Source organism: Dermacentor silvarum, chromosome 8, assembly GCF_013339745.2.
Source record: "Dermacentor silvarum isolate Dsil-2018 chromosome 8, BIME_Dsil_1.4, whole genome shotgun sequence".
Lineage (NCBI taxonomy): Eukaryota > Metazoa > Arthropoda > Arachnida > Ixodida > Ixodidae > Dermacentor > Dermacentor silvarum.
Window position 1 is genome coordinate 17729733 of NC_051161.1, and position 24518 is coordinate 17754250.

At 46.0% G+C, this 24518-nt stretch overlaps 1 protein-coding gene across 2 annotated transcripts in view; it reads right to left on the bottom strand.

The window, feature by feature from the left end:
* Positions 1–24518, bottom strand: part of LOC119460708 (monocarboxylate transporter 8) — a 130899-nt gene that overhangs the window by 64628 nt on the left and 41753 nt on the right. Inside the window, exons 2-3 of one of the 2 annotated variants that reach the window (XM_049673169.1) lie at positions 5622–5955; positions 2981–3257 (exon numbers count right to left, since the gene is read on the bottom strand). The exons of the other annotated variant lie outside the window; for it this stretch is intronic. Coding sequence (XP_049529126.1) covers positions 2981–3257; positions 5622–5955 — 611 coding nt within the window. The remainder of the gene's footprint in view (positions 1–2980; positions 3258–5621; positions 5956–24518) is intronic. 2 annotated transcript variants of the gene reach the window in all.

Genomic DNA, 24518 nt, shown 5'->3' on the forward strand with positions numbered 1-24518 from the left:
GGCCACCAAAGGACAGAAATTAACGTACCTGTAACGGGCACTCTACTAAAACCGGCAGGCACTGCGCCCACTGGACGAAACCCAGGCGCGGCCAAAGTGCTGGCCCTCAGCCGCTCGAAGACGAGCATGCGCAGCGCGTAGGCCACTCCGCCGGCGCTGGCACCGTACACGGCCGCGAACAGCGCGTAGCCGGCGAAACCGTTCAGCGCTCCGAGTGCCAGCATGGCCAGGCCGGCGCACAGCAGGGACAGCTGGCACAGGCAACGCCTGCTGAGCGCGCACTCCGTCGGACGCCGCAACAGCAGCAATCAGCGACGCCAGTTCCTCCGCAGTTGCGAAACCGAGGAGGGCCTGCAGCACCCACGCTCCTTGGACGCCCTCGGCTGCGCTCAAGGTACCTGATCGGTGAAAATGGAAGAAGAAAGGTTAATAAATAGGAAAATGGCTACACGCATCAGTAAAAGTTGCCCCAGCATCAAATTACAAAGAGGGAAAATACTTTTACTGGAAGAAACACGAGCAACACCTAAAAATACACTAGGAAATGCACTGCTGCCCAATTTGAAGAGGATGTTAGGGTGAGCCACAGAGGACGGGCGAGCGGTCTGCCTGCGCAGCGTGAGTACGGGCATGGCTCTTACGCCGTCGAGATGGGTGCTCTTTAGCAAAAGAAAAAAGGCACAAGGGCAGTTAAGGACTGCTGTGTAAGATGCAGCAGCGGATCACGAGCCGACACTTTCCACCTCGTGTAGGATTGCCAGCACTCACGAGGCATCGACAGAGAAGCGTTCAGAAGCTTCCTGCATCGCTATACGGCCGGGAATATTGCAGCCATGGATAAGGCCAAGCGGGGATCCGGAGCACCGAAAACGTATCTTGCACTCCCTCATGGTATATCTCAAGAAGCACAGCTGCTCATGGACTTTTAGCTGAAGTCCATTTCACAGTATCCCATCCTTTTACCCTTGCTCCCAGATGGTAACAACCAAGAATTAAGGGAGGTCGTACCCTGAATAGGAAATAAAACATTTACCAACGTTACAAGCTAATTCCTCTCAGTCATTTTCTTGACATCTCGCAAGAGCAGAGGTGAGTTTTAGATGCGAAGCAGCTTATGGCGGGGGCTTTGTCCGTCCTTCCGTCCTGCGGCGTCCCACATGGATATGGAGTAATTTTTTTTCTTTTCGATATGTAAACTTTCAGGAAGTATGTTTTGGAGCGTTGAGGCAGTGTGGGCAGGTGCAGTGGCATTTTTCGAAGCTTCTACTGAGCTCTTAAGGTTGTCACCAAGATGCTATAGTGAGTGGCGTGCAACGTGGGGCGGGACACCACAAAAGGTTTTGTCAATGAAAACAGTACGTGTGTTAGTTATCTCGTGAGACTTATGACGCTGTCGTCATACGGGCAAATGCACAGCGAAAAAGTATTTTGTCAATGTGTGTTTGCCCGTTCGTGGCATCGCAGTAAATTTTAATACACTGATAATTGCAGACGCGAACCCTGTCTCGCAAATTCCATATGTATTATATATATAGTGAGTCTAGAAGCCGGCGAGATCGATAAGCGCACCATCATTCATGGCGCATAGTTATAGGATGGCAGGCTAGACCAACGGTGACACAAAATCCTGGGAAAGCGCGACAGGTACTGTTTGCGCCGTTCAGCGCACATATAAACATTAGCCCGCCCACATTTTATTGCGATAGCAATTATATGGACACTTCAACCCTATTTCTGCCGTCGCCGTCGCCGTGAGGTTCCGTATAAAGTCCAAGGGCGATAAAATCGTCGCCGCGCACGTATGCGCGATTGAAAGCGCGGGGGACGCGCGCTATCACGGAGAGCGAACACACGGCGGAAAGCAAACGCGACCTTCGTCGCGCGAAAGGCCGTGGGTGTATGGGAGTGAGGGAGGCGGGGCGACGCTGTGCTGCGGCACCAAATGCGTATCTTGCAACCGGGCGCAAGGGGAACTGGCCACTCAATCTCCAACGCAAAGCAAGAAAGCGGAAAGGCAGCGCAAGGGAGGGAGGGGGGGGGGCACCTTCTACTCTGCCAACAACTGGGCTTGTACTTTGCCGGCTTGTGGCGCTCGCCCGCACCGTCTCTTATCTCCACACGGCTCTGACTTTGTATGCGCTGTGCATTCGCCGCTCAGTTTCCGTTTAAGCGATAGACCGCACGAACCTTCGCCCGCTGCGGCGGCTGCGGTTGCTGCCAGCGTTTTGACAGTCGTTGTCTGCGGTCATTCAGTGTGATCTATTCATGTGTGCTTGTGCGCGCTCACACCACGCTTGTTAATTCAGTTAGTAAGCGAATGTGTCCAAGTTTATGCAGCCGATAAAACTACTATCTCAACTCCGAATAGCTCACTACTAATTTGCTATCGCAATTGATGCTTCGCCTTTCGGGCGAAACAGCGAGATTTTCCAACCATAATTCAGTAAATGATGCGCTCACATTCGGCTTATGACGGTCACAAAGCCACCGTTATGTGGGCGTGAGGGCGGATCGCGTCGTACAGTCGAATATTAAACCCCAAATGCGAACAATGTTACGTGTGACAAGACACACACGAAAGAGGCTATTACACTGTATTTACACTGGAACCAAACAGCCAGGCCGACAACTCTCTCGCGCCAAAAGCCCAGACACACTTCATCGTCTTTATTCGCGGCGGCTCGTCTCTTGAGCATCTCTCGATGATATCGTAATACTATATAGATGGTTTGCATTGACGTCATCGTGGACAACACGAAAGTAACAGCACGAAGGGCGCTTCTTGCGCCGAGCGAGAAGTTGATAACAGTGATAATCCGGTGCAAATGGTCACCTTCAAGAAGCCAAACAGTGATCTACGCGTGATGAAATAGTGCGCTGACGTCATCACGACCGCAGTGTTCGAGTACTAGCACGGTGCTAGACTTCATCCGTGACGTCAAGGTTAAAAACTATCCCTACGCGGCGTGTAGGTGCTTACGAGGCAGAAGAAGGGGGTGTAGAGTCCAGCTGCTGCGAGAGCTGCGGTTACCATGACGACTCTCAGCGTGCGCGTACGGAGCGCGGCGAAATCGAAGAAGGGCGGCTTCTCGGTGCGCGGTCTCTTCTCCTTGATCTTGCGCCGCTGGTTCTTGAGGTGCAGGATGGCGCGACGTTGCGGGTGGTACAGAGACGCCGACCGGTAGAAGGCACCGAGCACGAAATTCAGGGACACCAGGCCCGTTGCGGCCTGAAGGCCATGGCGCCAGCCCAGGGACCTGCACTCCCAAGAAGAAGCACAAGCGCATAAGTGTATCTTCCGGGGATTTTCGCAAACTCTGAAGCGCATAATGCCTGGACGCAAAGAAATACTGAAGACACTATATAGACCAACACCAAGGCATGTTGAGAAAACACGTTTTGGTGTGCCTTCAGGGCATCGGCTTGCGTTTTGAGTGCTGCAGTGTTTTCGAAGTATCACTATACCCGCAAGCCCAACCATTCGTTTCCGGGAAAGTCATTCCATCAAGTTGGCGAACCAGGATGTTAGCAGGTAGAAGAGGGAGGTCACGAATTATATTCGACAACTCGGAAGCACAGGTACACTGATTGAGTAAATTCAAGAAAGAAGCGGTTGGGCATACATTTTAAGGTAGCACGAAACACTTTTCTTCAACCGCGAAGTGCTTTTTTTTTCTGAGAAATATGTTTACGAATGTCAATTTTACTTTTCAGTTTATTAGAATATGTAACCGGATGAGAAAACTCCCGAACTGAACGTCAGTATTAACCCACGTGCTGTATTTTTTTTTTTTTTTTTTAATGACTTGAAAGCAGAGAGAAAAATGAACGGTGTTTGCAGAGCGGAGAGGTAAACACTGCGAACGGTCATCACTCGAGTATAAAGCCCCGCCCCAAACTGCAAAAGCACTTCTCTTATAAGCACACTAAACAGCGTACTATAGTACACGCTAGAAAACAAAAAGCAAGACTGCTGCGTGCCCAATAAACAATTCTAATCTTTCGCACGTGCGTGAGGAGACCTTGTGGTCAAAATGAAGCTGTATCCCCTGCGTCCACGATTAAGCAGTACTTAGAGGCTATCCCTAACACGGTAGTATAGGCGTGCCTAGCGCTCACTAGGAGCTTACAAAATGCACAATACACCGAACACGAAAAAAAAAAGGAATAGTTAGAAATGAACGCGTCCACTGCAGAGCTCCGCTTAGCTAACTCTTTCAGGCCATTTCGCCGTGTGTATATAGTTTCAAACCATTGCGGCAATTACTTTGTTTCAGCCTCGCCACTGGCTGACGCCCGAGAGAATTCAGCGCTCGGGGAACCAGATAAGCGCTTTCCCTCCCGGCCGTCAACGAGTGGTCATTTTTAAAGCGCGCGGGAAGCGACGATTCCATTAGCGAGTCCGCTACGTCCGTCCGGTCCACGCCCTTATGATGCAGGAACGTGCTGCTGAAACGAATCTGATACGGCGCGGCGGGTTTCCAGAAACGCGAACATTAATATATTTTTTTTCGGCTGCAGAAAGGCTGCTGAGTGATCACGTTAACAAGGCGCTGGCTGCCACACGCGTCGTCATGCTCTGAAGCTCAAACAACGACCGGGCGACGTGCCTGGCTGTATACACGGGGACGTTGAAGTGTGGCAACTAATGTGACACGTTTCCAGGCCACAGCGCGCATTGCCGCTGGACAGTTTGGTTCCACCAGGAGAGACTCGAGAGTTTTAAAAAGGTTGGAAGGGGTAACGGCAGCAGTTCTAAGACACCAGCTTAAGCACACAGCAGGCAGAATGCATGAACGTCCTCAAATCCGCCATATTTTTGTATAGCCAGCCCGGTGAAAAGCAGCGCTTTATCTCAATCCGCTTATATCCAGCAGCACAGCGGAAACAGTGAATATAGGACTACAAAATGGAGTAGGGTGACGTCACGTGAACACTCCCTATAAGCGTGACGTCTTATCTCTCTCTTCATCCTCTTTATGTTCTCTCTTTGTTCAGGCAAGACCGCTTGTCTCCGTGTTTCCACATTACTTGCTACTGTGTCGGCGTTCTCATGTGGGGGAAACGAGACACCGCTCTCAACGGCTTTTTTTTTTTCTTTTTTGACAGACCATGTGTTGCTCTGGGACGACAAACCACACTGATCAATCCGTTCCGTCAGAGCAAAGAACACATTTCGCTCTGTTTAATAGCGCTGCATAGTAAGCGGTGCTTCATGAACGCGCTATAAGCACCAGCTCCCCAGTGCGATTAGTAGTACAACTTACGTCACATTTCAACGACCTTTCCTTCTGGGACTTTCCTTCTGGCACGTATTGTTTTCCGAGATATCGGTTCCGTGTATATCTAATACAAAGCAGGCATATCCGTTTCGCTGCTTCTTCAACTACCTCTAGGAGCATTTCGCTATAATACAGCACATTCAGGATGGTATTCATTTGGGCAGGTTGGTACATAACTATGGGTGGGTGCACAGTGCAATAAAAAAAGGTAAAAAAGAAACGGGACACAGCAAAAGCGACACGTCGCTACAGCGCTACAGGTCAATAATAGTCATAGACACCTATAGCACAGATGTGAGCAGAAATTGGCATCATAAGTTATGAACAACATCGCCGCACCCGAGCACCGAGTGAAAAAACGCTGCCATGGCCGCCGTGCCCAGTCCGGAACCAGCACATGCGACCACCTCAGCGCAGTGGCGGCGTCGCTTGAAGTATTGACCGAGCACCAGGCTCCCGGCGTCTCGTGCCATGCCCAGGCCCAAGCCCAGCACCAGGCCCTGGCTGAACAGGCCTTGGTGCAACTGCGATGCGAACGATGAGAATAGGCAGCCCAATGCCGCCACCAGGCCGCCCAAGACTGCCGTGAGGCGGACGCTCTTGCGTCGACACCAGGCCACGACCACTGGAGACACGAACAGCGAAGAGGCTAGTGACGCAGAGCCCAGCCATGCTGCAACGGAGAGAAAAAATTCATGAGCCCTTCCACTCTGTGAAGGTGGATGACCAGCGAAACTGTTTAGCGCACGACACAGAGGTAACACAAAATTTTGAACAAAGGTACGGACATATTTATTGTTCTGATCGGTGGTCATCGTGACGATAGGTATACGCACACACATTCGCGTATTACCCTTGTTATTAAATCTGTCCGTCACGTAAGACAATGAATGGCTCATACCCCCTTAAGCAATGGCTCTTATTCCAGTAAACGCAGCCTCCCCATTACGACGACAGAAGAGAAGTGAAATGCTACGCTGGAGTGATGAGCGGCAACGGAGCCAGCTATGGAAGAAGATCACGACGACGAACGCGTGAGCAGTGGCACGAGCGCGCTCGTGCGGTTGCGCCGAGAGGCACCAATCCTTTCCCCTTGGTCGCCTTATCAGGCGCACACTAAGTCACACACTACGTCATACATTCACAGAGACACATCGTTTTAGACACAGGTGGCCATTAAACCGAGCTCCGACGCGAGCGGCGATATGCGTTTGCTTTTGTTGTTGGCTCTTTCCCTCTTACTTTTTAGGGGGGGGGGAGCTTTGCCTCGAGGACGCCATAAAATTCCGAATCCTAGCCATGGACAGCTTCGTGGTAAGATGAGACAACTAAGTAAGGTACAGCGCCGGGGCGGCACATTTAAAATTAACGTCAGAGCTTGAAGTTGTCAAATATGGGTCATAAAAAGCGTTAATCAAACGAGGAACAAAACAACACAGATAATGCAATCATTGTGCTGCCTTTAGAAAGCCTGCTTTGTCCCTCTTTTGATTCACGCTTTTTATTGCGATAGCAATTATATGGACACTTCAACCGGATTTCTGCCGTCGGCGTCGCCGTCGCCGTGAGGTTCCATATAGAGAAAATCCTCGCCGCGCGCCGTATGCCCGAGCGGAAGCGTGCGGGGACGCGCGCTATCACGGAGAGCGAACGCACTTCATCTCCCACGCGCAAGCAAGGAAGCGGGAAGCCAGCGCCGGAGGGAGCGGGGGGGGGGGGGCACTTCTACTCTGCCAACAGCCGCGCTCGTCGCTCGCCCGCACCGTCTCTTATCTCCACACGGCTCTGACCTTTGTATGCGCTGTGCATTCGCCGCTCAGTTTCCGTTGAAGCGATGACCGCACGTACCTTCGCCCGCTGCGGCGTATGCGCTTGCTGCCAGCGTTTTGACAGTCGTTGTCTGCAGTCATTCAGTGTGATCTATTCATGTTGTTTGTGCGCGCCCACACGACGCTTGTTCACTCAGTTAGTAATAGTCGGACCACATTTTCCAACGCACGCTCCACATGCAATGCTGCCCGGATCGGCAGTGCAGCGCTACAGGTGTGTCCCTTCGCACGCGCTGCCCACGGGATGCGCTTCTCATCAACACCACCGTTTCACACGCGCCTTCTCGTGGTCATCGAGTCTCTCTTCATGTCGGTCTACTTACGCCGCAGCACACCTGCTTACTTAACCAGCTCATGTTTGCTACAATTCATATTGCTACCAAAGCCGCACACCTTACTTCGTATGACATTGCTGTGTTGCTATCGTATTCATTGCTTCGCCCTTAGGGCGAAACTGTGACATTTTTTTTTCAAGAATAATTCGCATATTTACAAAGCATATCCCGTACACGTATGTTTTGTGCAGGCGATGACAATTCCATTAGCAGGTTATCATAGGACGTCGTCCAAGCGGTACCGTACACTGCCTATAGAAGGCATCTTATTAAGTACAAAAGAGCGGACTTGAACTAAGAAATAGAACAAGGTAATACATGCGACGACATGGAACAGCCCTTGCCGTTTCGAGCGACATTCGTTTTCGCTAGGGCATGTCGAAGAAACCCGAGGTATATTCATCGATCTTCATGATGCCAGCCGCGTAGGTGCTTCAGTCATGTGGAAACGCATCACGTGACAAGGTCGGTTGTACCTGATAAAATATTACCAGGTTCAAGCATTTCGCCGTCGACGCCACAGCACGTAACGTTTGAAATCGATGCTGCCGTCCTTTGCTCAAGCGGTGCTTGTACGATACACCCACATGCAGAGTTCTAGTAAACTGCACGGTTCGGAGGAAAGATGAAAAGGAAGCGTAGTCTTGCTCACGGTGTAAAGAGTATATATCTTACACCGTGGTCTTGCTGCAACAACATGGCGTCGTCAAACAGATGCGGCGGCATTGCCATCAGATTTCGCTCAGGCAAAAGAGGGATTCTCTGCCTGGCCAAGGCGAACTAAACAAGATTGAAGAATGAGTAAGTTTATGTAAAAATATATAAAAATACAAAAGCAGGAAATCGCCTTAAGACGGACACGAGCAAAGGCAAGCACAACCTTCTGTTTTACATATATTCCATTTGGACAAATGATATTGCCATCAATGTAGACTGTCATATTACTGCGCACGCCGAAAAACAGACGGATGAGCAGACTTCAATTGCTTATTGGGCGATCTTCTGCCCGTGGAGAAAGTAAAGCAACGCTGAACTTGCAAAAAAGTGGTGATCACTGTCGGCGGTCGTTGAATCGAATGGCACTGCTCGAGCCAGTGGGCAAAGTACACATGCGTCGTCGTGCATGAGAGAGCAGTCGGTAATGCTCGCGTCCATTCGAGAATGTACTTTAGTATTCGTGACGCATGTACTACGAGCTGATTATGGCGAGCCCGCTTTGCTTTTGAAGAAACGACGGCAGCAGGAATGCTCGGATACGACAGGAGCGTCTTGCGCGAGGGGGAAGCATGACAACGCGATTAACAGGCAGAAGCTGACAATAACGACAAAAAAGATAACAAAGAAAAAGGGGCAACATTTAAGATGCATCATCAAATGGCTGCATATATCTCCTGCGGGCACAATGCATTCCCAGTATTATCAGGCTCATTTATTATTCATTTTCCCTTCGTCGCAAAGGAAGCTGTTATCGTAATCTGCTGAACTGAAATGAGGACTTTGTGCAGGTGAGCTAAAAAACAAACAATAAAAAGCGTAGGTCTGGTAAAAAAAAATTGCTTAGAAAATTTCATATATACATTGCAAACTGTGTCTTACCACGTTAGATTTAGTCAATTCAATGCTTGTTATTGTTACATGTACAGCTGGTCCTAAATGCAGGCTAGAACACAAACGTATACGAGGAAAATGACTAACTACGTAGACAATATCTCTGATATTGTTTCTAGCAATCACTTCTCTTTGATGCGAGTCGGCTAAGTGAGAGCTATAAGGTCCTCTAAAAAAAAACAATCCGTCCATGATGGCCAGCTCATTACGCGATTGCGTTGAAGAGCGAAATCCCAGTATTCGAGCGCCCGTCAAATTTTTTTTCTCCCCCAATTTTTTTTCTGATGCTGAGATTTCAGACTTACCGCCATCTGCCTAGAGCCACAAGGCTGGTTCCCCGGAAGGCTCAAGCAAAAACACACGTATCAAGGAATTCCTGGTCTGTAGAACATTTTCACTGCTTTCGGCGAAGTCAAGAAGAAGACGTTAGATCCTTGGTTGTTGTGGTATTGTGGCAGTTCTGGTACTGTGGTACAACAACAACAACAAAAAAAAAGAACTAAGGAAACGAAGGCCTCAGTGTAAGTCTGCAGAAAATGAACGTTGGAAGTACTTGTAGTTTTTTACTTGCCTTCCGCTACTTTTACTGTTACACTGTTTTGTTTTAATAACAGAGAACAAAGAGTTCACGGGACATTCATGACAGTAAAATGAAGTCTTGCTCAAGAAAATGTTTTTCTTCTTTTTTCCCAGACAGGAATAGACAAAGTGGAAGCAAACAGTACAGGAAGCAAGCCCTGCCACCGCTGCAGTTTTTGAACTGCAGTTGAGCTGAATAAAGAAAGCTTCTGAGACAAAACATGTTGGCTTGCTATTAGTACAAGTGTAGTGTCTCTACCACCAGAGTTAAGCTCTTCACACAGTCTTTCCGCATCAGATAATGATGTGTCTAGAACATTTGATTCGATTTTACTAATTTTTCAGTAGACTAAAAGCATTGATGGATGGATGGATGGATGGATGTTAAACTTTAATGAACGTCCTGAGGTAGGCGACTCAGCGCGCAGCGGGCCGCTCCCACGTTGGGACAGTCAGGCCATGCCCGACCGCCACGTCGTGGGCCCTCTGGACAGCCCATAGTTGCGCCCGGCATCGGGGCTCTTAATGCAGTTAACTTTATCGGCACTTAAATACGAACCTCAGCCTCTTCCTCCTCAAACGACTGCAGCTTCACTACTAAAATTTGCATGCAGTTTGAAACAGTGATACGGCGAATGCGAGTCGCTATGAACAAAATGAAGCCAAAAGAAGGCATAAAATCCCCATCGCCGACTGTATAGTTTAGAAACTCAATGCGTGACTTCTTTCGACCTACTACCACGCGTGGATTCATCGGGTAGCTCGCACACCCAGGTTGTCAGAGAGCTAGATTTGTGCCCAGGCACAGACCATTTTACGACATACTTTCAAGAAAAAGAAACGCAAAATAAAAAGGCGGAAATGCTTCAGGCACGGTTTGGTTTTGTGCATGCGCGAAGTAAATTTAAAGCTGTGTGAGCGTTACAGCGGAGAAACATATCCTTTGTCACTTGTTCCACTTATTCCCCCATTCCTGCCGAAGTGTTGCTCTTCCAGGCAGCCATAAAAGCAAGCTCATGAAAGACGCGTGTCTGGACTTTGTTTTTATCCTTTTTTAGGTTTCTAATTCTTCCGCGCTTTCTTTTATATATATATATATATATACTCTTTCATCAACGCCTACATTGGAAACGAGACGTTGAAGGATGTTTCGGCTTAATTTTCTGTCTTCGCATTCAAATTCAGCGGATGAAGATGTACGGGAATAGCGTCGCTTCCAAAAGATTTCTGTTCTCAGCTTACCAACAGGCATAGAATAAGACACCTAAACTTAAGACTGTTTGAAATATGAGCCGATGTCAATCAGCTCATGATACGAGCTGCACGACGTATAGTCTTAGCGGCTGATATCGCGGACAAGCTGGCTCTAATTCGGAAACCAAAAAGCCACAACTTGTATTGATGAGCAAAACGAGAACAAGGTGAAAGCAGGAGCCAACGTTTCTACAACTCGACTTGTCTTCTTCAAGGCAAGTCCACTTGTCGAAGCGTTGGCTCCCGCTTTCACCGTGTTCTCGTGTTGCTCATCGTCCTGAATTTCCATCTCCCGCATTCCCTGTGTTTTCCCTGGATAACTTGTACTGTTACTCTCTAACAGTTCACATCACGTCCGAACGTTTGTAGCTCTTTTTTTAAGTACACTTACAAAAAAAAGAGAGAGAGAGAGAGAATCTGAGCAACGGCGCAGATGCACACAACATCCAGTCGACCATCATTTATCCCTCCCGTCACATAAACAATGAGACAGTCGACGCATCCCACTTCCCACATATTTTCCAGACTACCGTAAGCGATCGACATTGTCATACCGACAGAGCCCAGCTCAGCTTTAAGACCTCAACGGACTGTTCAGGCCACACCTCCTACGCCCGAAAGCTCAGTTTTGACTCCCAACTTCGAAGAGGAGAGCATTATGCTCTTCTTACGCTGTTCACTGATTGGCATAAGGTCTGTCAACGAATCTCTAAAAACGTTTCTTGTACAAGTGAACCAAAGATAACTAAGAAAATGTGATTAATGAACGCTTTAAGTTCCCTAACAGTAGGTCAAGTATGCCAAATTCACCTATTGTAACGGTGTAGGGTGTATTGTAACCGGAGGGCTTGGCATTAACGTTTAATCGACAAGGAGAGAGAGAGAGACCTAAGGACAGTAGTGGCAGGGAGGTCCGAGACGCCGAATTCTGGATGGTTTGCCTCATTCGCGTGCTTTTCGCTTCCTTGAGGTAATTGTTTGATACGTAGTGTGGCATGCGCTCGAGCCGAACACTAGTGGTGGCGGTTTGTATCTTGCATGCTCACTGGGTTATGTTACCACACTTCCAGCGAGACAATGTCTCCTAGGAATGAAAGATGTGTGAAGCTTCCTTGTGGGCCTATAGTATGCTTATAAGTAAGCGCGGAGCCAGTACGCTCAAACTAACGACCAGTAAAATGACTGTGAGCTTTGCAGGAATGTAAAAGAAAGTTACCGCATATACTGGCATTCCCAGATACCACTATAGGCTGTAAAAAGACGAAGCACTGGACAAGTTCCCTTGTGCGAAAAAAATAAAGAGGCTACATCAACTAAGTTTTACAGATGGCTGGTGGCGTACCGAGACATATATTTTAGCGCACAATCTGGAACAAGTGGTATAAAAAGGTCAGTCCATTAATCTTTAAAATGGAGCACCGAAATAGAACTGGTTTCCGACTCGGCGCTCGCGTGTGTTACCTCTGCCTTAGTTTGCCGTTCTTTTTGTGCGTTTCAGCTTAAAAATGAATCGGAACCAACTCGCCCGACTTCCATTCTTCCTGCGATTATTTTTAATGAACAAAGACAGTCCTTTACAGAAGCAATTTTGGAAGACAACGTCAGTGTGCGAACCGATATAATAATGATGTCCGGGAAAGCGAAAGACGTCGTGTCGGTCGAAGTGACTGAATTCTAAAACAACTAACATTGTCATGTTCACCCTACGCCGCGAGTTCATTCGCGCATGTTCTGTTTTCTACATTCATGTTTTCATTTACTTGGCCATTTGTTTGTTCAGTTCATTTATATAAATTTTTTCACTTCATTTATATGTATTTTCCAGTATGCATGGCTTGCTTTTAGTACACCATTCTCGTATTCATTGTGCTGGTGTCTCAACGCTTCCCTACATTTGCGATTGATAGTTCGATTCGCATATTACATCGTTCCCTTCAATTGCTTGTTTTCTTTGGATGAACACTTGTGGTGCACATTTACCAAGTGTTGATCCTTGTGTGTATTTGACAATCAAATACTGTGAAAAGATCGGCGACGAAGCTTGGCTATACATTTCCAACATTATAAAATAAATTAAGCACTCAAGCATTTGGCTGTTAAACGGAAGGATCGAGGAAAATCTGGGACCACCTGGAGATCTTTAACGTGCCCCCAATGCTTTCATAGAAAAATTCGCGCTTCTGCAGCGCTTATATCAACGTCCAACTGAAAGGCTCCTGAACGTATCGAGCATAACGTTCAAAATAATATACGCATCATTACACCTTCATCTAAAGCGGCTCTGCATGACTGTCGGTCGTCTTCCTAAAGACGTGGCACAAAAATAAATTAAATTCTGGTGTTTTACGTGCCAAAATTACGATCTGATTATGAGGCACGCCGTAGTGGGGGACTCCGGATTAATATGGACCACCTAGGGATCTTTAACGTGCCCCCAATGCACGGGACGCGGGCCTTTTTCCATTTCGCCCCCATCGAAATGCGGTCGCCGAGGCGGGGATTCGATCCCGCGACCTCGTGCTTACCAGCGCAACCCCAAAAAGGAAAAAAAAAGGCTTCTTTAAGGCGTACAAAGGCTTCAACATCGGTGTTTCCGGCACATTAGCGATTCAAGAACGAAAATGTGAAGACGCGTATGCGAAACCACAAACGTTTAAGCGGTGCGTATCAGCAGGCGGAAAATAAACTACAAATAATCCAAGCGCACTCTTCGCAGTTCTGCAGTTCCAGGCTTACACCTTGACGCGGAAGCTAAGCGTTCTTACTCAGACCCCGTTCGCCGGAGAAGCTGCATGACCAAGATACAGGCGAGTTATTTACTATAGGGCCCGCTTCAACAAATGCGACGAATCCATTTCGTGGTGTTAACGCTGATATAAAGCCAGACACTCCTCTCTATTTTCTAAAGTACTACTGCGTTTCAGAATACGAGCTATATAGGGATACATAAACCAGCGTAGAAAGCATATCATTCTTGCAGTGGTCTCTAAGTGCATTCTTTAAAGTTCCAAGTAGAGGAGGCAAGCTTCTTTACTTTAGAAAAGACCATTCACCTCGTAAGCTGTGTTTGCAGAGGAGTCTCAGCGCCTTCGCTGAAGCAACTGTCGACGGTGCCGGCACTCTTAAGCAAACACCTCTGCTAAGTAAGAATATGGATCCACGGGGTTACTCACGTGATTTACGAGGAATTTCGTGAAGCGACACCGCACTACCCGTCTTCAGTGTAGGACGTGTTCTATGTTACCTTGTTTGCTAAGAGGGTTTTGCTTGCCCTGCTTAAAGAAACGACGAAAGATTGACGCAGACGAACGCCAGGTTGGAGCTCGATAGAAAGCCTGCTTCTGCAAGGAATGTGGCGGAGTGCAGCTATTCCTGTAGCACGCATTAGAGGTCCTCGTTGGGAAAACGGCGATCTCGAGGCTTCGGACCGCATCGACTACGTGCAAAGTGCGCTGGGCACTTACGCAAGACGCGTTTTCGCACAGCAGCTTTCCGTAAGCGATGTGCTTTGTTCGTATACTAATCTTTAGTGGTCATCGCGGAACAGGATTCAAAGTTTCTATTGTGTTTTGCTCTTTGCGTAGGCAGTCACAGATCAGTAATCACTGCGCATAATATGACGACGCAATCACACTTACTTTATTACTTCAATATAACTTATCCAAAACTACTCCGCTTATTTTATCTGTTCAAATTATGGTCGGATGGCTACTAAAATGGCACTTAAAACTAATCTTGAATTTCCAACTCTTGCCTCTCACCGTAAAAGCTCGAGGCTAACTTTATTTCATGAGCTATATCACCATTCGTCGCTCCACGATTAACTTGTATCTCCACCACAACATACATCGCATCGCATTGATCCCTTTCATAAAGCAGGCATAGAATATCGTCACATTAAAACTTTCTTACACTACTTTTTTTACCTCGCACAATCCTCGAATGGAATCGTCTTCCCAGACAAATTGTTACTATTAGTAATAGTCATAATTTTTGTGCAACATTGACTAACATAGAGTAACAAGAATTTGTTAATTACTCGCCACATTCATTTTATTTTTCTTAGTACTATCCAAAATGCTGGCTCTCCCGTAATCGAGAGTAGATGTAAGCATGAAATGGCTACCATATGGCGTATTCTGCTACTTGTGGTGCCACCGCCTTCAACCACTTTTCTTCTTCCAACAGTGCAGCGCGCTCAGCGTCTGTCGCTACTTATTTCTTCTTACCGCTCACGAATCACGAACTACTGGCGTTCAGGCAACCCTGCCTCAGCGCCAAAAGATGTATGGTGCCCTCTATCTGCCTTTTGAATGTCGCTATTGAAAATTACAAATACAACTTCAGCATACTAGAAGTTACAGCTTGAGTGATATTGTGAACAAGCATTAGAAATAAATCGGAAGCAAAATTTTTTGCAACTTGTTTGGGAATTTAATAGCGTATGTAATGCGGTCCTGTAGAAAAAGCGGGGGGCCAGAGACCGCATTTTCTTAACTCTTGACTGGTTGCCCGGATGATTTCGTTTTGTTCTCGCAACGATGAACGGATGTTCTCTTTTGCCAGTATCCGGATGCTCTCGTTTGAGTGCCCGGATAACGGCTCTGGATTTTGGCTCAGGGTCACTTGAAGGTTGCCGACAACGGGAGCTAAAAGCATTTCGCGCTTAAATCTGTACAACAAGAAAGCTGCTTATCTGTTACGCGCTGCTATTGCGCTGTTATTGCGATTGCGCTGTTATTGCGATTGCGCTGCTATTGCTCGCGGTGCTCGAGCTAAAATTGTATAATTATTTCCTTGTATAAAATTGTATAAACAGATATTTTTACTAATTGTATTTTGTCTGTTTATCCTGCTCAACTCACTCCCCTATGCACTGCCTCCATGTCCTGAGGGTACAAATAAATAAATAAATAAAAATATGCCAATCATATCACAGCAGAATTATTACGCAGGCTTTTACGAAGATGCTTCGTTTTCTAAAGTCCTGGATCCCTCGCACGATCAACGCCTTGCATTGTGACGTCAAGTTCAGGAACACTGCGAAACGGCGCACTGACCCGTAGCCATCGCGGCGCTCTAATGCAAAAAAAAAAAGAAAAAAATACATAAAAAGTGAAGTGCCCGTGTGGAACGAGAAGCTAATTCAATCTAGCTCGAGCGCGACATTAGGTAAGTTCAGCGCCGTTGCTTAGTAAGAGAATTTCTGCGTTTGACATATATCTAAACAGAGAGAGACCTGAACGCGACCTAACCCTTGCTCATATCCCTGCATGATCTACCATTGGGTACGTTTTCGTTAAAAAAAAAAAAAATTGCACTCCTTTTCCCACTCTATTCCAGGACAGTCCTCCTAAATCTCTCCAAGCTAATTAGCTGTTATCATGTTACCTTCTAGCATTACAGTTAGCGACTAAAGCCTGAAATAAGAATGTGTTCGTAGTTGGCAGAGGTGCTTGGCTATGTCATTTGACGACTATAGCATAGTTGCCCGCCGGAGACCATATTGCTTCCTGCATAATTTTGTATCTCTATACGATTTCTTTCCCTTTAAGAACCATTTAGTTGCTGCAGGATATCAGCATAAAGGGTGCAAAATGTGGTGTGACTATCTGCCTTCATATGCGAAAGGCACCTTTTCATGGAGATGAAAATTGTATGCTGGCTGTTCAATAAACGAGACCCAATTGTGGATATGGAACGGTTTCAATTTTTATGGAACCATTCCATATTTTTCATCATATGCCGACGTTAGACTTAAGACAAAATGTTATATCTCTCTGACAGCCCCGGCTAGCTGAACGCAAGAAAAGAACGCAAGAGAATCTCGAAAATCTTGATTTACTGTATAGTTCTACGCATAACTATGGCGTAAGGCATGGCAGAATTTTCTTTCCTTGTTGCGTCGTTTTAGCATAGCCTAAAAGCACCGAGGCTGCATTTTTGTCATATGACACCAACTTATAGAGTCCGCCCAATGGCGTATGCTTTGACGGTAATAGGAAAGCGGAACCACCGCTCTGCCTTTTTACTAGATTCGCTCTACATTTTAACTGCTCAAACGTCCAAGAAGAAATAAAGAAGAGAAGAATATTTCGCACACACTTAGACAGAAAGTGTGTAGGCATACGCAGCCTCAGTTTGTGGCCGCGTTCATTATAGTTCCCGCTGGCTGTGCAACGAAGCACCATCATTTTTTCTGCAATTCAACACAAGCGCCGTTTCTTTACGTGCCGACTGCATAATTTTTCGTTCTCTGACCCACAGAAGAAAAAAAAATAATAAAGTGTGAAGGCCGATTGCTACCTAGTAGTCTTCTTGTTGTTGATGTCCATCAGAACTGTTTCTTATTTGAAACAATTTTCATCACTCATAGCACTTTAACCAACAGAGAAGTAAAATGGAGTTGCAGGAAGCACGTGCTTCCAGCATCTCCACTTCTTGATCCCCTGCTAAGAATATATATTGCTATATTCGTGTATCACTGTTGTAATTCTTTGGTTTTACCACGAGGTGAAGGGGGGGGGGATGCCGTGGGGAGCTTAATCCCAAGCTTAAGTTGGTGGCTTCTAAGTCATATGACTCAACCCACTACGGTGGGATAGGCCATTAATCGGGCGATAGTTAGGGAAAAAATACTAAAAATAAATTTCGTAAATTAAAAAGAAGATAATGAAGGGATACTAATCGTATAAATTAACGTATATTATATGTAAAGGAGCTTGATTCTTTGAGCGTTGCTATTATAAATTTTAGTGGTATATATAAACAAGAGAGATTCTATTAATATTGTTAGTCATTCATGATAAGAGTTTGTTTACCTTATAAAATTAAATATGACATCACATTTATATTCGTTGGCTTAAGGGGCCTGTATAGAATAGAAAAAATATCCGTTCACCTCATATATCTGTTCAAAAAGACTGCAAAGAGGAAAATTGATTTTTTTTATTGCGGAAAAAAAATTAAAGAGATGTAGTCACCTTATAATGGGGACGGCTACTCCTTTCCAAATAATAATAATAATAATAATAATAATAATAATAATAATAATAATAATAATAATAATAATAATAATAATAATAATAATAATAATAATAATAACTTATTGATCGTGACCAGGAATAACCATGAGGTCTAAGCGCTGGCGCACGTATACACAAAAAAGAACAAATAATAATAATAATCATTCAATCAATCATTTACTTATCGTGCCCAGGAACAACCATGAGGTCTAAGTGCTGGCGCACGTATAGATAGAAATAATAATGATAATCATTTAAAGTATTGTGAACAAAAAAAAACGTCCAGGGCCAAAAATCAACAGAATAAAGTCTTATACACAAGTATAGAGATGGTAACGTGGGGGGGGGGGGGGGGGGGCACACCCGACACGCGCCCCACTTGCCGAAATTTCTGCGTTAATAAGCGGCCTGCCATATAGCAATGATGCAAACCACAGCTTTCGAACACTGCTATTTGTCGCGACATTAGACGCATTACAAGCCGTTCGGACACGCCTGCATGGCCTAACCTGTCCCGACCACATTCTACACACCGGTGTCGGGCGTGCTGGAGCGCTCTCCAAACTGTGCCAAATATACAGCGAGCAGGGCCATCAGAAACCCGAGTAAAAAGAAACGAAAAGGAAAAGATCACCGAGATTACACCCAAGGCGCCAAGATGATTAATGGCGACGGCTGTCAATGCCAGCCGGTCGGTTAGACGACAACCGGTGCTTGCTCGGGAAACGCTTCGTTGAAGACGCGACGAAAAACTCGGAGGTCCCATCAGGAACGCAAAGGCCGAACGTCAAAGCACAAAAGTAGTCACAAAATGAACCAAAACGTCAGTTTCTGTAGGACATAAGGCACGAATAGAATAATATCGGTACACGTCTACCACCCCAGGGGACTGATGGGCGCCGTTCTTCTCTTTCTCAACTAACGGAAGTCATGTCTTCCTGACTGACGTGGGGCCGAAGATACAGCTACGGCTCCAGTACAGCGGAGAGAGAGAGAGAGAGAGAGGGAGAGGGAGAGGTAGAGAACCTTAAATGGCAGGAAGATAGAGAAGTTGGCCTGTGTGATGCGCCTCTGGCCGCCTACTCTACGCTGAGGAAAAGGGGTTTAGGGGAACAACATAGGTAGAATGTGAAGAGGAAGGAAGATGGTATAATGAAGTTGATGATGCTAAAAGATAGACCGTACGCTGCTTCTGTGCAGCGCGTACGTGCACGCTTCGCAGTATTTGCACCTTTGCGGGCAAAGGTCGAGGATAATGCAGCGTAAACAGTGTCGTTGAGGCACACCAACTCTATGGTAGGTATATGCCACATTGCGGCTTTCCCTGAAGAGACGTAACGGGCGGCAAAGCTTTGGGGTCGGTAACTTCTGCATAATGCTCGAACTAAAGCATTGACAAACGCAAGAAAACGGCCGTGAACAATAGTAATCGACGTGTCGTTCTTTCGGCCTAAAAAAATAACGGCGTTTCAGTAATTACAGAATGACAGTTGGGATACTTGCTGCTTATTACAGACTCGAGACATTATGAACTAGCGCGCAAAAGAGATCGGACAACAGTGAAAAGCGCACAGGACAGAACGCTAGTGCTCTGTCTTGTGTACTATCTAGCTTTCTGGCCTGTGTGCTTCTCGCTGTCGTCCAATGTCTTTTTCGCTCTAGTTAATGATTTCGCGAGTCTTCAATAATTACTTTCCAACGAGTTCAATGTTACTGAAGGAAAGACCATTTTCTATTACCTATGCACTGCAAGCTTCGTCCCCACATTTATGTACACACACACACACACACACACACACACACACACACACACACACACACACACACACACACACACACACATATATATATATATGTATATATATATATATATATATATATATATATATATATATATATATATATATGGAAAGGAGAGCAGAAGGGAAACCGAGGGGCTCGGTTTTGTTAATCATGGCCATATAAAGCCAACAGACCATGAAGCCAAGGTAGCAATCGGGGAAATTTGCTGTAGCTGACATAGAAGTGTAGAAAATAATAAAGACACAGGAAATGAAAGTGGACGAAAAGATAACATGCCGCCGGTGGGAGCCGAACCCACCACCTGCACATTACGCGTGCGTTGCACTACCAATTGTGCTACGGCGACGGCTATCAGTCTCGCGCCACTAACATGGGTATTTATGTTTACTAGGTGTAGCCCTGGGAGTGTTAGCCAGCGGCAATCAAAGCCATGGTGGGCGGATGTGGAACATCCTTTTTTGCCGCATGGCGTCACGTAACACGTGAACTTAGGAGAGCGGGAGCGTGGCTAAAAAGCCCCTCATCCTAACGACACCAAGGCTGCCAGATTCGAGACCCTCGCTATGAATGAAGGAGAGAAGAAAGGAAACCGAGGGGCTCGATTTTATTAATCAAAGCCATATAAAGCCAACAGACCATGAAGCCAAGCTAATTTCCCTGATGATTTCCTTGGCTTCATGGTCTGTTGGCTTTATGTGGTCAAGGTTATATATATATATATATAACTGTATCAGGCATTTAAACTTCGCCGCAGAGGACCTGAGCTTTGTGGTTCCACCTCAGTATATCGTACATACCTTAAAGCACCCCCACGGTGTCTTAATCCGAAGGTTTCAAAGCAGAAAAAAACACACACAAAAAAGTGAAAAAATTTTCGAGAGTCCACAACGAGCTGAGCATGATGTTCAACATTCAAGCAAATAAGACAGAGGGGGGAAAAGCACGCCAGCGCCTAAAGGACGCGGAACGCTTTGCTTCGTCTATTTGGCTCTATTTTCCGTCCTAGAGAAGACAATAATAGAAACCCGAGCACTGAAAATCAGTCGCAAGGCGAATAGGCGGGCATCAACACTACGCGAAAGGATAAAAAAAAAAAGTATATATTCTTTCGGAAGCTCGTGCCCAAGGGCACTGACTGGTGACAGTCCCCGCACACATCCTCTGCTAAATATGATTAGCTAACAAGCTCTCCCTGCGCCAGAACCAAGCCGACCGTGCCCAGCGCCTGTTCAGAATTTTGATAGCGTTAGGAGTACACAAAAGACGAGCGACATTGTCGGCACCCAGGTGCACTTTTGACGTTTACTAAAGATGTGCTTGCACTTCCTGATATAGTTTAAAGGGGTGCAGCTTCTTCACTATTCATTGCAAACAGTGCAGCATCACGGCATTCGGAAGTCCTCATTCGTTTAATACGGCGACACTTCGTGCAAGAACTAGTTCGCAGCATTATCTGCTTTTGTTTTTGCTTTTGCATCATGCGTTAGAATGGAACATGCACCGAACTGGGATTAACTAGTTTTGAAAGCATATGGCAAAATAAGCGGACCTCTTTGTGTGAAGAAAAAAAAATAAAGAGGAATATAAGCTGAGATTGAAGTCAGTCTTGCAACTTGTATTTAAACTGCCTACTTCAAGCGAGAGCACCCGCTGACGTTGCCCCAAAGCAGACTAGTAGACCGCGATGTTTAAGGTTAAAGCAGTCAGCTGCGGAGGAACTTGGAATTTGAACGCTTTCTTTATAAGAGAATGAGGGTCGTGCACTGATGTCTTGCGCGTGTACGTAGAGTTGTGAAACGTCCTGTTCTGCGAAGAGAGAGAGAAAGACAAAAAAAAAAGAATGCATAGAAGGGCAGGGAGGTTAACCAGAGGTAGTTCTGGTTGGCTACCCTGCACATGGGGAAGGAGTAGGGGGATATAACGAGGAAGAGAGTGGAAAGGGGACAGAGAGAGAGAAAGAGAGACGAAAACAAACAATCCGCATACACTAAAGAGTGGCAGGAAGCGGCGTTCTTGAAGTCTATCGTGAAGGCCCATAGACCGCAGGAACCTTAGTAACGCGAGTAAGGCCTTCAGCGCGGATATTCTTTAGGAGCACTGACCTAAAGCTCTTAGTTCTGATAGTGCTCGTTTGTCCAATTGGTCCAGAACTCTGCACAGCACTTGTCTCTCGGCACTAGAGCGCGTGCAATGGCAATTTTGCCATGTTCTGCAAATTTCTCACAGCTTTCTACTTCAGCAACAAAACACCATCTCAGCTTGGCTTTGTATGCTAATTTCTCCTTATGATCATTCTGAGGGATACGATCGCAGAATCATAGCCGCAAGTAGAACTATACGAATCGCGGCCGAGACCGAAATGGCGAAGCGTTACCTGGACTTGGCTGTGTGCAAAACACACTGTTGTGGCCGATTTCAAGCTGAGCTGTCGGAAATCGTTGCTTTGCCACCTCATCCCCGATGGTACGGATTATCTTCGTCACCCACTGTGCTTTTCCTGTTTACAAGCGGACATTTAATATTCGGCATCGTTAAGGTAGGGAACTTGGACTTTAGTTTCTTAACGACAGAGCTTCCTACTCTAGCCCTTTAACAACTATATAAACAGGTTTCTCTCTCTCTCTCTCTCTACTATATATATATATATATATATATATATATATATATATATATTACTCTAGCCTGATGCCAGGTTTTATAAAATATGTTTTCGCATCTGGGCTGTAAGCTAAAAAGGGGACCAGTTGATCAAGACGCGCAGTCACACTCCAGTACATTCAACATAGTTAGTCTGCTAAAAAAAAAAGGGGGGGGGGGCTGTTTGGCTATCATGATTTAATATTTTTTAGCGGTTACCCCACCGTTAAGCATGAATACGTGCGTAAGAAAATATCAACACAAGGTGGAGCAGCAACTTCGTCAGTAACGGGGGAACATTTCTTCGTCTTTCACAGTGCGATTTTTTTTTCGCTCGTATAATTCTGTGCTTGAGCTCAAAGAACAAATAAGGACGTGTGTTTCACGTATCGCTGCTTTCGTTTCATCAAATTTCAGCAAGACTGAGGTATCACAGCGCCGGCATGCGGAATGTGCATCGACGCAAGAAGCAGCGGCAACATTGTTCGCTAATTTCACGGGTGCTTGAGAAGAGAACGTGCCCTCTTTTTTGCTCCTGTCTATGATTTCATCGGATGCGTGTGCCCATCCCTATGCCGCCATCCAAGATGAAAAATTCAATTTCGCGCCCGAGCGCAGCTCGTTTCGACCTCGTTTTTTTCGCCATCCGTGTTCTTTCACGGTGGTTTGCTTCTAGAAACGACGCGTGAGCAGGAGTTCTTGGAACACTGTTATCATCATCATCATCATCATCATCATAATCATAATCATCATCAGTCTATTTGTATGCCCTCTGCAGGGAGAAGGTTTCTCCCTGCGATCTCCAGTTAGCCCTGTCTGGCGCTAGCTGATTCCCATTTTGACCTACAAATTTCCCAATTTCATCACCCACATAATTTTCAGCCAACCTCGACTGCGCTTCCCTTTTCTTGGCAACCATTCTGTAACTCTAATGGTCCACCGATTATCTACCCTATGCATTACGTGACCTGCCCAGCTTCATTTATGTCTCTTAACGTCAACCAGAAAATCCGCTATGCCCGTTTGCTCTCGGGTCCACACCGGTTTCTTCCTTTCTCTTAACGTTACGAACACTGCTATAGTATACAACAATATGTGGAAAGGGAGTAATTCGCCAGAAATACCTTCGTAGCGTAAGCAATGCTTTATAAGCAAAGCTGGTGCAATATGCCCCCCCCCCCCCCCCCCCCCCCCGTCCGTTCTTTTTCTATTTGTAGAGGTATAAAAGCTCAGTCAAATATAGCTATTTCGACCTTAGCTTCGTTGCACTAACATCTGTTCAACATTCTATATTAAGCATATTCGACGTTATTGCGTTGCAGGTATAAGGAAACACCCCGGCGCCATTTACCCTAATATTGCTACAAATTTGGAAGGCGATTCAACCTCCATTTGAAGTCGGTCAAAGAAAATATCTTCCACGGCGATCCGAGTTGGTTGTGAGAATTGGGCGAAGTCACTGCGCACGGATTTCTATCGCGCCGGCTCACGCGTGAGGGGAGCGGGAGGAGCGTTGGACTGCTTAAATTTTTGCCCGCACAATCTTCTGGATCGGCCCACATTTCTAGACTGCACTATCGGCCTACGAAAAAAGGCTAGAAACCCATATATACCTGATAAGGAAAAGTGCTGGTAACTCGCTAAGGAAAACACTGTCTTCAAAAAACTCACGAGCGGGCGTCTGAAGCATAGAGTTATAAAAAATATATTAGAGGGCTAATCCTATGCTAGTGCCCACGGTTTCTGATAGTACGGCGCGGTTTAGCCAGCGTAAGAATCGTGCATGGGCAATACGTGAATCTGCATAAGTGGATCTGCCATTCTAGCTTCAAACGGCCTTGTGGCCTTGCAAATCGATCATTATCAAGAAAATATTGTGTTATAATTACAAAAATACGCAATGATAGCGGATTTGGGCAAATTCTTCGTGCCTTCAGTCGTTCAAAAAAATAGTATTACTTACTAACTTGGAAAAATAAAGCGTGATAAATGACATCACTAGAACGTCTGAAGGCTCACGCACGAAGATAAGACAAATCTGTGTACAACCCATCATTCCTGTGCCAGCTAAGCGATCTTAGCGCCAGTGTTCCCTCAAGTTCTTTTTTTTCCCTTTCTTTCTTTTTGAAAATCTATGGCCAGAAGAGTTACCATTTAAGCAGCCAA